This window comes from Antechinus flavipes, chromosome 4, assembly GCF_016432865.1.
Source record: "Antechinus flavipes isolate AdamAnt ecotype Samford, QLD, Australia chromosome 4, AdamAnt_v2, whole genome shotgun sequence".
Lineage (NCBI taxonomy): Eukaryota > Metazoa > Chordata > Mammalia > Dasyuromorphia > Dasyuridae > Antechinus > Antechinus flavipes.
This window is the reverse complement of record NC_067401.1, coordinates 164,903,659-164,917,645: the sequence shown is the minus strand read 5'-3', so window position 1 is coordinate 164,917,645 and position 13,987 is coordinate 164,903,659. Positions and strand designations below refer to the sequence as shown.

At 36.3% G+C, this 13,987-nt stretch overlaps 1 protein-coding gene across 2 annotated transcripts in view; it reads right to left on the bottom strand.

The window, feature by feature from the left end:
• The window catches only part of FAAP100 (FA core complex associated protein 100), a 41,332-nt gene that overhangs the window by 18,275 nt on the left and 9,070 nt on the right, over positions 1 to 13,987 (bottom strand). For both annotated transcript variants that reach the window (XR_007953383.1, XM_051995386.1), the window contains exons 6-8: positions 13,723 to 13,859; positions 10,445 to 10,561; positions 2,793 to 2,879 (exon numbers count right to left, since the gene is read on the bottom strand). Coding sequence is in view for 1 of the 2 variants with exons in the window: in XM_051995386.1 (XP_051851346.1) it covers positions 2,793 to 2,879; positions 10,445 to 10,561; positions 13,723 to 13,859 (341 nt within the window). In the remaining variant the exon portion in view is untranslated. The remainder of the gene's footprint in view (positions 1 to 2,792; positions 2,880 to 10,444; positions 10,562 to 13,722; positions 13,860 to 13,987) is intronic.

The window sequence follows — 13,987 nt, the reverse complement described above, 5'->3', positions numbered from 1 at the left end:
ATAACATTCTCCCACTGTAACAGAGGCAGAAGAAATATATAGCAGGAATAAGAGCTAGATGTGTCTTTAGGATCAAGCAGAAAGCTTAATAGAGGAAAAGAAAGCACAGAAACAAAAATATCAGATAAGAGAAAGCCTGAGACTATTACCTATTATCAGAAGGCCAAGCATTTGGGAGCTGATTCCCATGCACTGATGCTATCTTTACCTGATTGTTCTCATTACCACTTGGAAAAAGGTTAGCTGGAGGATTTCAGAACATGGAACAGTTTCTCTGTGAAACTAATGGTCCCCCTAATGCATTGTTGGTGGAGTTGTGAACGAATCCAACCATTCTGGAGAGCAATCTGGAATTATGCCCCCAAAATTATCAAATTGTGCATACCCTTTGATCCAGCAGTGTTTCTATTGGGCTTATATCCCAAAGAAATACTAAAGAAGGGAAAGGGACCTGTATGTGCCAAAATGTTTGTAGCAGCCCTATTTGTAGTGGCTAGAAACTGGAAAATGAATGGATGCCCATCAATTGGAGAATGGCTGGGTAAATTGTGGTATAGAAATGTTATGGAATATTATTGTTCTGTAAGAAATGACCAGCAGGATGAATACAGAGAGGACTGGCGAGACTTACATGAACTGATGCTAAGTGAAATGAGCAGAACCAGGAGATCATTATACACTTCGACAACGATATTGTATGAGGACATATTTTGATGGAAGTGGATTTCTTTGACAAAGAGACCTAACTGAGTTTCAATTGATAAATGACGGACAAAAGCAGCTACACCCAAAGAAAGAACACTGGGAAACGAATGTGAACTATCTGCATTTTTGTTTTTCTTCCCGGGTTATTTATACCTTCTGAATCCAATTCTCCCTATGCAACAAGAGAACTGTTCAGTTCTACAAACATATATTGTATCTAGGATATACTGCAACATATCCAACATATAAAGGACTGCTTGCCATCTAGGGGAGGGGGTGGAGGGAGAGAGGGAAAAAAAATCGGAACAGAAACGAGTGCAAGGGATAATGTTGTAAAAAAAATTACCCTGGCATGGATTCTGTCAATATAAAGTAATTATTAAATAAAAATTAAAAAAAAAAAAAAGAAACTAATGGTCCCAGACTAAAATTGAAACCCATGCTTACAGTTGAAAGGTACCTCAAAGATTATCTAATCCAACACATTCCTAAAGAAAAATTTCCCATTCATCATTTCAGAGAAACTGTCTTCTAGCCTTAGCCTGAAGATTGTCCACCAAGGGCAACTCACTATCTCCCAAAACAACTTAGTCTACTTTTGGATAACTAATTAAATGGATAACCATATCAAGCTTAAATTTGTCTTTCTGTAATTTCTACCCATTTCTTCTAGTTCTTTGCCCTTTGGGATTAAGCAGAAAAAGTTTAATTTTAAATCCTTGTGAAAGTCCTTCAAATACCTGAAAACAATACTCATCTTTACCTTAAATCTTTTCTTATCCAGGATACTTCTCCCCAATTTCTTTTTTTTTTAATATTTTATTTTATTTAATAATAACTTTATATTGACAGAATCCATACCAGGGTAATTTTTTTTATAACATTATCCCTTGCACTCGTTTCTGTTCCGATTTTTCCCCCTCCCTCTTTCCACCCCCTCCCCTAGATGGCAAGCAGTCCTATATACGTTAGATATGTTGCAGTATATCCTAGATACAGTATATGTTTGCAGAACCGAACAGTTCTCTTGTTGCATAGGGAGAATTGGTTTCAGAAGGTAAAAATAACCCAGGAAGAAAAACAAAAATGCAAATAGTTCACATTCGTTTCCCAGTGTTCTTTCTTTGGGTGTAGCTTCCCCAATTTCTTTTAATCGATTATTATATAACATAATCTCAAGTCCCTTCATTAATCTGGTTACCTTGTTCTAGACATTTTCCAACTTATCAGTGTGGTCCCCAAACTGTAATTCATTTGAATTTAGTTATTTAAACCAAGGGATTTCTTATTACGTCCCTAAACATTATATCCCTACTCAGTTTGTCAACTTCATTAACCATTCTATCCCTCCTAGTTCAAAAATTATACTCCTTGGTAGAGAAAATAGAAACAAAGGAAGGGTTAAATATCTCTGATTTTTCTCCATTGTCTGGCATTATCTCCCATTTACTCCAAGCAGTGGTCCTATCCCTTCTTTAATCTGTCTTTTCCCCAATATAGTTTTAAAAAACCACCTTTTTTCCATATCTTTAGCTTTCTTCATTATCCTTAGATCAATCTAAACTTTAGCACTCCTGATGTTATACTTATAGGACCATGATGCCTTTTGTATATTGTTACCTGTTTTCACTGATATTATGCTCATATGTAATCAATCAACCTGCCCTTTTCTATTTGGGTCATGCCCTAAACTATTTAGAAAATATTAGAATAAGCTCCACTCCAGTTTGAAAGTTTATGCCTGATTCACATAGGGACCAGATATCAACCACACCTTAACTGCAGAAGCGTATGGGATAAGCATTAACATTGAGTAGTTCTTAGAATAATGGTAGGCAACATCTGTGGTACCATAAAGAGATAGCTACAAACTCTTCTTCTCTTCTAGTTATGTGTTTATATAATGATCATGTATGTAAGATCACCTGCTGGCATTCCTGTTACAAGGATACCAACAGAAATTTATTAAAGTGACATAGACAAGAATGTGATGATGTAGGTCCCAAATTATCCCATTACCCCCAGACCAATTAAAGCCTACCACAGTAGCAGGTTTTCTAGAAGAGAGGATGCAAGCTGTCACTCACCTCATGATTGGCATGGATCTGACGAAGATACTGCACACGGAGATCAGGAGGGTTAGAGCCCTGAGCAGCCTGTTCCATGATCATTACCTACAAAGGATCAAGCAAAGTAGAAGAGTAAATGAAAAATAAAAAGAATTAAAAATTGAAAATCTTTTCTGTTCTGAACTTGTGCTAGCCTCAGCTTGGTCCTCTTACAGTCACCAGTCATGTCTATTTCTCCATCACCTATCTGATGTATACCAAAAGTCCTTGGGAATGGTGCGTTTCTTCCTGGAGGGATCATAGATTCATTTCTGGCATCTGTTCTCCATCCTCTTCTTAGAATGAAAAAATGAACTCTGTTCAAACTCATCTCTTCGCTGCCTCTCCCTGGATAAGTTTGACATTTTTCCTTTTATCTTCTGCAATCTTCTTTTAGATCTTCATCTTTACTGCCTCCCTCCCTACTTTTATACTCTATTAATTCCATTCTGTAATCTTCCCAGGCCTCTGTAGTGCCTGCTGTTTTATGCCTCTCTCAGGCAACTCTCCTGCTTACTCTTCACTGCTTTTTTCTCCTTTCCTGTTCATCCATATGAACTATTTTCTCACACAAGGAATCGTTAAGGCTTTTGTTGATGCTCTTATATAGAAACCTAGAGGGTGATAGTTATTGACTCTAAAATAATTTTCATTTTATCCTTTTTCATTCACTAATCTTCCCATCTCCCCTACGAAATTTCAGCTCCATCTCTAGTTCATCTTCTCCATTTCTTCTTTTTTTCTCCTGTCTCACCTTTGGGTCCAATTTTAATTTTAGATGCTCTGATATTCCCCACTTGAGCAATTCTAATCCCATGGTCTTCAATGTAAGGACATTGATGAGACCTGCTCCTGCCTTCAAACCCCTAAAGTTGTCTCATGCAGAGGCCTCCAATGAAGTGTCCCAGTTATTCACCCTACTTAGTCTAGTTTATAGTTGCATCATTAAAAAAAGAAGAAAAAAAAAGTCCCACTCTTGTTGCTTTCTGAAAGTTTTGCTACAAAATATCAATTAGCTCACCACAGCTGAATGAGCCAAAGATATATGAGGCACAATGCCCAAATCAATTTCAAGAACCATCTTCTATTTCCCTATTCTTCATTTCCTATGTGTATTAAGTATGAATGTGAATGTGTGTGTATAAGATATAAAGGAATAGAGTAAGAGAAAAAAGAGACAGAAAGAGAAACACCTTCAAGCAAATCCACACACATATGGCATTCAATTCAACTTTAACAAGTATGTATTTAAGTATTTATTAAGGGCAAAGCAATATGCTCAGCCTTGAAGATTTTAAAAGATTTTCAAATGTAAAAAATAACTATACTGCAAATGAGAATGTGCTAAGTGCATATATACTACTTTCTACATAAAGCCTTTCTTGATTCTCCCAAGTACTAATGTTCCCCCACTAAACCCACTTTATATTTAACTATAAGGTACTAGATTATCTTTAATCAGTCAATCAGTAAATATTTATTAAGCACCTCCTATGTGCTAGGCATTGTGTGAAGCACTGGAACTATAAAAGCAAAACAAAGTCCCTGCCCTCAAGGAGCTCACAAACTAATGGGAGACCCAACATACAAACAACTATGTACAAACAAGCTACCTTGTTTGTTTGAGGTTTGAGGTATACCAAGTTACAGGAGAAGTATCAACAGAGGGGAATCATTAGGTTAAGGGGAATCAGAAAAGGCTTCATGTAGAATGGAGGATTTTAGCCAGAACTTGAGGGAAGCCAGGAAGTAAAAATGAGGAGGGAGAGAATTTCAGACATGAGAGACAGCCAGGGAAAATACCCAGAGCCAGGAGAGGAAACATTTGACTAAGGAATATCCAGGAAGCCAATGTCATATGGGTGAGGTGTGAGGTACAAGACTAGAAGTTTAGGAGGAGAGGGAAAGAAAGGTTACAAAAGGTTCTGAATGCCAAAGAGAGGCTTTTATATTTAGTGCTGAAGGTGACAGGGAACTAGTAAAGTTATTCCATACATACATGCTAGTTATCTTCCCCATTAAAACATGAGTTCCCTGTGAGTAGTCATTATTTCATTTTTGTGTTGGAATTCTCAGAACTTACCACAATGTTAAGCACATAATAAGTACTTAATAAATGCTTAATTTTGTTTGATTAATTTTGAGATGGAAATAGTATCTGAGCTAGACTTTGAAGAAAGGGAGGAATATCAACAGGCAGATGTGTAAACAATATATTTCCGGCATAAAACAATCACAAAGGCATGGAGAAGAGAGCTCAAAAGTTAGTAACTTTATCTTTCTCAAACACATGAATAACAAAAGTGCAAAATAAAGATACAATACAGTGGAAAGTTGAAGCCAGATAGTGGAAAGTCTTGAATGACTGAATGACTGAAAAAGCATTTAAGTGTTAATTATATGGCAAGCCCTGTGCTAAGAACTGAGAAAACAAATATGAATCCCTAACAAATAACAAATACAAGTCCCTAACATCAAGGAACTTACATTTCCATACAGCAGATTAAGACTTTGTATTTCATCCTATAGATCAGTTGTCTCTAAGATGGGTTATGTGCCCCACAAAGAGTATACAAGAAGATCTACTGGGTGCCAGTATAGGAAGAAAATCTTAGAACTTTTAAAAATATTTATTTTTATATAAGAAAGAAATTAGGCTTCACTAATATTTAATATATAACTAATGTTGCTGACCTCACTATTTGGTCTATATGTGAGATGTTGAAGTGTGATACAGAACATGAGGTATCCTGAGGACTAGACATTCCACACAGCATGGAGGGGCTGACGATGTCACCCTCACTCATTTGTTCACTTTCAGCAAATTCCAAAGTATTACATTTTTGTGTCAGCCTTAAGTGGATTTACCGATTACATTATCTAGTTTTAATTAAAATAACTCTCAAAATGGTCAAGTGGCTTAAAAAGACTCCTGCAAAGAAACCATGGATTGAAGATAATACTAATAATACTGTACAACTGAACAAGAAAATGGCAAGATGATGCTTCTGCCCTTCCTTCGTCAGCTACATAATGATGAACTAATCACATCTGACATAAAATGGGCCAAAAAAATCGGAAATTGTCAAGATTATCTGAAATATGAATTTTTATCCTTTATGATTAACATACCTAAAGATATTAACCAATGACAGTATGAAGCCAATGTAATTGTCAAAGCTTTTAAAAAATTAAGTTTTTGTTGCTGAAAACTATATATGTCACCCTTAAGAACTCATATACATACTCAAATAACTTGAAAACAACTTTCTAACCTGTTAAAAACCTTTCAAAGAATTTCAGTGAGTTTTGAACCCATCTATTAAAAATGTAAAAAGGTAACACTTTCCAATTAATTTACTTGAACAATTGAATGGCTGCAGAAAAGATGGGAATTTATTATTCACAATACTACATAAACCTCTTATACAACTGGTGGAAGGAATTGAAAAATATTCATCATGATTTAGCAGGTACAGCGATTGATGCACTTTTTTCACTTGGCTCTATATGACTTTATGAGATATCTTTGTCAGATATTACAAGCCAGTAAGACTGAACTTCAAAATAAATTGAATTTAGAAGTAGTCCCTGGGATTACTATAACACAAAGTGCTAAACCAAGATTTTTTTTAGTGAAACATATTAAATATCAATGCTTGAAGATTAATGATTTTAGAGGCAAAACATTAATAAAATTAAAATATTTAATCTCCTCTATTTTGGCGTATGTTTTTCTTATTACACATAATATATAATTTATAAGCAAATACATATCGGAGTGTGTACTCAGAACTTTTTTTTACTAACAACACAGAATTCCTTTGGAGATCACCAATAATGGCCTCAGGGAAATCACTGAAGGCTTTTGAGCATAGGAATGAAATGACTAACCCCAGGCCTTAAGAAGATTGCTTTGTCAATTCCATAATCTACAGATTAGAGATAAGATCAGAGACAAGGAGACCAGTCAGAATGTTCCAACAATAAATAGTCCAGGTAAAAAGTTGTGATGGTCTAAGAATTATGTTGATGGCAGTGTGAGTGAAGGGGAAACAGGCAAAAGAGAACTATTGCATAGAAAGAACTGACAAGAGTTGGTAAATGCCTGAATATAAGGAATAAGGCGAGAAATCACAATTAATTCTCAATGTACTGAACCTGTGCCTATTCAACAGTAAATATTTGTTGAACTGACATGACCAATAGAACTCCTCTTCTATCCTTGCTATCATCAGCAAAACACATTTTACATCCTAAACCATTTCAAACAAATCTTTTCCAGCCTATCTTAAAGGAATGGTTTTATTCCTTTTCATGCAACAAAGAGCTCTAGGATGAAGCTGTAACTATCACTTTGCCTAAGACTTCCCAAGTAGTCTCTGTTCTTTTCTCTTTCAGACACCTTCCTAACCTGGTCAGTTGTCTTTGCCACATAGAGAAGCCTTGCTCTGAGAGCTACAAAGTGTAGAATTATGGGCTCCAGTTTATAAGAACTTTTGAGATATGGTCCCAGGCAAGGACCAAAAACAAAAATTTCCTGAAATACAGAGCTATGTGAACACTAAGTAACAAATTACAAAACATCTGAACTACTGAACCACATCATAGGCAGTCCCTGTACACATCCCTGAGCTCTGACTCAAACCACAGTGTGACTTTTTTCCTGATCTTATGCTCTACTGATTTTTCACTTCCCTAAACTGTTTATATATACTCTACAGATCCCAAATGAATCTTCAAAAATATATCTACAGTGAGACTGTTTTCTAATATAATGGAAAAAAGCAAAAAATTTAGATTTTACTATTAGATGCATAACTTTAGACAAATCATTTACCATCGCTGGACCTCAATTTCTTCATCTATACAATGAAAAGTTGCTTCTATAATTTTTAAGGTCTAATAATACATGTAAAAGTGCTTTGTAAACCTCAGGACAATATATAACTGTAGATATTTTATTCTTTTTTCTAATCTTTTTCAATGAAGCTGAAATACAGAGTCCTAAGACAAGCCACTATCCCATTATTTTTTTTCACTGAATCTGCTACAGACTATTGTATAGGGGGATAAGAGAAATATCCTTTTAGTTTAAAAAGATTATGAAATAAGCTCATTCTCTGTAGATTCATTGAAGGCATTTCTGGTGCACGTCCAGTAGCAGATAGGATAACTGGTCCTATCCTGTTGACATGTTGATCAAACATGGTTTTTATCTCTGCTACTTCTCAAAAAAGCTTTTGAAAGCTTTTTGTTCCCTGTAAGTTTAGAGATATATTTTTTGTATCATGACATCTATTAAGAATGTTATTCTTCAGTTTTTACAAATCAATGTGATATTCAGGTTATTGCAGGCAATAGTTCAGGCCATCATAATGATCTGATTTCAGTATAGCTTATTATCTATTTTCTTCAGTATATTTGTATTTGTAGCATGGGAATTTATCATTTGTCAGTCCATAAAAGACAACAAGCTTCTGACATATAATTCTAGCTATTAGATTTTATCTTGCTAGGTAAAGATTTCACAAGATGAAGGAATTGTTTTTAATATATTTTTTTCACCTCTAACTTGCCACATCATACTTTGAAAAAAACAAAAACCTTCAAAAAGCCTTGTAACAAATATGCATACTCAAGCAAAATACACTTTCATAATGACTATGTTCTAAGTCTATCCTACAACCTAGATTTATTATCTCTCAGTAAGAAGGCAAGTAAATTTTGTTTTAGATATAATTTTATTTGTTTTAAATATAATTTCTAGAGTATGTATTTATTAAGTGCAGAATTTTCAAGACCTCAGTTTGATCAATTTTCCCTCTTTAGATATTAGAAGCCTCTCAATTTCAAATAACGTAGACTTAATGATGAAGTCATTTTTTGATTACCTTTATACTGGTCAGCAAGATGTTGTTTAATGATGGAGCAGAAGGTATCATTGAAAAGAAGCAGGATAAAACTCTTGCCTATAACTGGTGAGATCTGTTTCCAATTTTGTTGTGCTAAGAGCACTGGAATTATTCATGTTTTTAGTCCATTTCATAAACATTTAACAATTGCTTTCTTTCAGTACCAACTGCATCAAAAAATTTCCAATAGGTGGATGTTGTTATTTCTTATTTGTTCAGATGTACTTTGCTGATATTGTGGTATCAGAACATGAAAGAACATTGCTGCCCTTCATGCCAAGAGGATCATATGATGAAGTGAACAGTGCCAGCCTGACAACCCTATACGTATTTTTTAGATTCATATTAAAAGTTTTATTACACTAGTCAGGGTATTATATATACACCAAGCCCTAAGTAAACAGAATTTGAGGGTTCTTGTCATGCCTTCACAGCTATTATTGCAGTCTCAAGACAGGGCTGAGTACATCACCCTGGATGCCATTGTATTACATTGCTGTTGCACCCTCTTTTTTATCCATGACATGAATGATAGGTTAGACTTTGAGAATGTGAGGCCCTGGGAGGTTAAATGGCTCGTCAAAAATCACATGGATGGTTGTATCGGAAGCAGGATTTGAATTCAGATAATCTGACTCCAGGGTCAATGTTTTTTCCCTTGCATTATACTGGCTCCATATTATTATCTTCATTCTTATTCTTATTTTAAAATGTATGATCCAAAGAGATTTTGGAAATGGTAAGCTAAGGAAGCTTTCCATAAACCAATGAATGGTCAATAGATTTTAGAAATTCAAACATCCAATTCAGAAACAGTCCTGCATATTAGAGAATCACCAATCAATTTTAACTTAAAAATATGCAAACCATTGGATTTCTCCTTCCTGTTCTAATTCAAACTAGTTTTCTGGGTCAGTTACCTTAATGCAGGGCTTCTTAAACTTTTTCCATCTGTGACGCCTTTTTGCTTGAGAAATTTTTATATGATGTCAAGTGTACAGGTATATAAAATAGATATACAAATTAAATGCTTATTTATAATAAATCATAATTTCATGACCCTCCCATTCAATTATAAGACCCCCTTTTAAATTTAAGAATTTGGGAACTCATGTACCTAATGGTATATTATATACTAAGAATCAGGTGCTCATTTTATATTCAGAGTGTGAATTGATGGAGATAGAATGGGGCAACAAAAATATGGGAACTTAAATTCTATGGTAAGTGAGCTAAAAAACTTTCTTGCATATTTAGTATGACTAATAAATTTAATGCTTTTATCTGAATACCATAAAGAATTTAAACACTTTTCCCAACACCCATATGACCCTGCAGAGGTAGATCAAGGACAAATATGAGGAAAGAATGGCATCTGAAAGGAAAGAGGCAGTCTGCTTGCTGTGAGAGATGGCTGTTTCCATGGTAAACAAGAGCACACAATACCAGACTACTTTTGGCTGCAGTGAAACTTAGCACTGTTTCAGATACATTTAGAAGCAGAATAGACAAGAGTGAGATAGATTTTCCTGCAACATCCTGGCATGGTAACTGTAGCTCATGCTACAAGCAACTAAACTGAACACATAGGGGCCCCATAAAGCTATTTAAAACCATTCCTGCTCCTTTCTGTTTGGGGCTATGCTGGTAGGGCTCTCAGCAGAATGTTTCATAGATTAATGGGTCTCACTGCCTCACTGATGAGTTTTTAAATACCTGGATGCGTCTGATCACTGCATGATGCACCCTGCACATGTTAGCCAGAGAGGGGCTCTCCATCTGGATTTCTACAGCCTGGATGGGCCCTGCAGGGCACAGCTCAGTCACAGCCACCTGCAACAAAGAAGAGATCCTTACTGCAAACTTTGCGTGTCATTGAATTTCATTAAAGGGGATGAAGGGACTCCATTCAGTTCTTCTCTAAAATCTCTGATGTAGTGACTTCCCCTATCATTGAGAGTATCTCTATGGAAATCTTTTGGCATGAGTCAAAAGTCATGTCCATGGCAGGGGTTCCTACATCATCTAGCTTAACATCACCATGCTATTTATTTGCTAGAAGCTAACAGTACTTGAACATAAAAAAATAATCACTGTGGCATAGGCTACTGTACTACCAACATTAGTTCTAAGTCTGACAGGCCAGCTACCTGTCAAAAATCAATGCTAGTTATTTTCTAAATAGATGTTTCCAGTGGGGCCCAACAATATAGAATGAGTTTGATAATGTGGAACACTTGTCTCCTTAAAATCAAGACCTGCTGAACTCACTTCAGGGACTCAAGCCAGATCTATCTTCAACAGAAGAATCTGGAGTGACTAGTTTAATCATGCCTCCATGGAAACAATAAGTCTCCAACCTTGTCAGCCCACTGCCACCAAAAACACATTAATGAGATAGACCTGTATCCGAATACACAATAACAGGCGCACAGCTACACCAAAGGATTTAATGCAAAAAGCTAAAACTTGGGCTGTACTAATGCTGTCAGTAATCATATTGTTAGTATTAGTGTTTATAGGTATGAAAAGCTGAAGGCAAGTTGTATCTTCTGATTAGCCAGTCATCTGTCCAGGAAGTTTTACTCAATTTTGTCAATAATGCAGTAGAAGTAGCTATGACTTTCCTTCCAGTAAATCTGAGGTAAAACAGAAAGCCAGAGAAGTCTAGCTTGTCCACTGTAATTAGCATACAGGACAATCTATCCTCCACTACAGGGATTTTAATTAGGATTTTGTTCCTTTTGAGACCATTAGCTCCTTCTATTGGATCCTGTAGGAAATGCAAGATGTTGGGTATGAAAGGGACTAACTGGTCTGGATAGCACCATTATCATCAGTTGTTTCTATAAGTTCCTCAGGCCAAGCTCCATTTGGTCATTGTTTGGGTACTGACTGATGGATGTAAATAATCATTTCTACTTTGGCCAGAAAACCTGAGGGTCTTCCTCTCCCAAATTCATTCATTCTCATATATATATATTTGGACTAGGTGAAAGAAGAGATTCTTTGCCTCAATTGCAACCTGCCCTTAATCAATGAATGGGGGCAGCCTCAGTCAAACTGAGATCTGTTGAAGATCTTACTTAAAAAGGCCAAAGCTTACTGGGCATATATCCTAGAGATATTAAAGAAGGGAAAGGTTCCTGTATGTATAAAAATGTTTGTGGCAGCCCTGTTTGTAGTGGCTAGAAACTGGAAAATGAATGAATGCCCATCAACTGGAGAATGGTTGGGTAAATTGTGGTATATGAATGTTTTGGAATATTATTGTTCTGTAAGAAATGACCAGCAGAATGAATACAGAGAGGCCTGGAGAGACTTACATGAACTGATGCTGAGTGAAATGAGCAGAACCAGAAGATCATTATACACTTCAACAACAAGACTGAGGATCAATTCTGATGGAAGTGGCTATCTTCGACAATGAGAGGATCCAAATTAGTTCCAATTGATCAGCAATGAACAGAACGAGCTACACCCATCGAAAGAACACTGGGAAATGAGTGTGGACCACAACATAGCATTTACACTCTTTCTGTTATTGTTTGCTTGCATTTTTGTTTTTCTTCCCAGATTATTTGTTACCTTCTTTCTAAATGTGATTTTTCTTGTGTAGCAAGACAACTGTATAAATATGTATACATATATTGTATTCAACACATACTTTAACATATTTAATATGTATGGGACTACCTGCCATCTAGGGGAGGGAGTGGAGGGAAGGAGGGGAAAAGTTGGAACAGAAATTTTTGCAAGGGTCAGTGTTGAAAAATTACCCATGCATATATTTTGTCAATAAAAAGCTATAATTTAAAAAAAATAAAAAATAAAAAAAAAAGGCCAAAGTTTGTCTCCCATTTTATCCATGGCCATCTCCAGTGGTCTTGATTTATAATATCTGACCACTGGATCCAAATGGTTCTAGAGGGGAAGTGAGGTAGGTGACCTTGCCCAGCTCTCCCTCACTTAGATCTAATTCCCTTGCATGTCACGGCATCACCTCCCTGATGTCATGGTCCTCTTTGAGAACAAAGGACAAACAAGAACAAGTTCCCAATACCACAGAGTAGCACCTGGAAGCTGTTTTTTGCCTCATCTCAAGTTTATTTTAGACTGAAACCATTGGGGATTGCCAGCTCTCCAGGCGACTGAACCAGTTGAGGCTGGCCTATGAGGTTTCCTTGATAACAAGCAAATCCCAGATCAACATTTCAAAATCAGGATGGTTTCCTAGAAGTCATCTACATCTGAAAGCAGTTCAGACAACTTGAGTTCATATAATTTTCCCTTCTCTAAGGGAAAGATGAAAGGGACAGGGAAATAACACAAATATTTTTTGCACTTTTATCTTGCTGTGTACAGCACTGCAAATTGGGAAGGAATGAGGAAAGCAAGAATGGTTGTACAAAAGCACTCTCAGCCTTTTACTTCAACAAGGACATGTGCTAGATGTTCCCAAGAGAAAGCTGTTGGATCTGACATCACGTTTCAGCTCTCGGAATCAGACTGACTTCAGAAAGGAAGTGAAAAAAACAAAGGATTTATTCTCAAAGAATAGTCTCTAAGAGACCTCTAGGAGTTCTCAGGGTTTTACCTCTTCTAATAAAAAAGAAGTCTACATTTTTTTGGCATTAATAATTAACTTATAATTAATAAAACCAGATTTTATGTCACTGGTTTCTTATGAAAAACAGTTACTCTATCAGTGAGGGCTTTTTCCATGTTGGCAAGTGGAATTAGGTGAGGTAAAGAATTCATATCAGAATGGTCCATGTACTTTGTCACTAATGTGATTGTGGTTCTCATACTACCTTTGTAACCACAGAAGACATAATACCTACTGACCCTAGGTATTATGTGAGATAGAACTTCTGCTGCTGTCTCACAATATGACTGAGATAATGTGAAGAGAAATTAGGGTGGAACAGGGTTAAGGATGGGACCTGGTAAAGATTTCCCTGCAGAAACAGGTGAGCTAACCCATTCCTTGCCTCTCGAACGAGGAGGTGGATGTCGTTTCCATCTGGGGCCACCCCCTGGACTTCTGTCAGCACCTGTGTCTTCACTATGTCCACTATGGAATTCTCAGCCAAAAGCCATTGGAGAGTAGCACAACACAGGGGGACTTCTGGAAAGGCAGAAAAAAGAATATCTATCACTTTAGGGAAAGCTACACACACTCCCCATTGCTTTAGTGGCCAATTATCTACCAAGAATAGTTTGCCAAATCAAATACTTCCTTCCCTTTGCTACTAT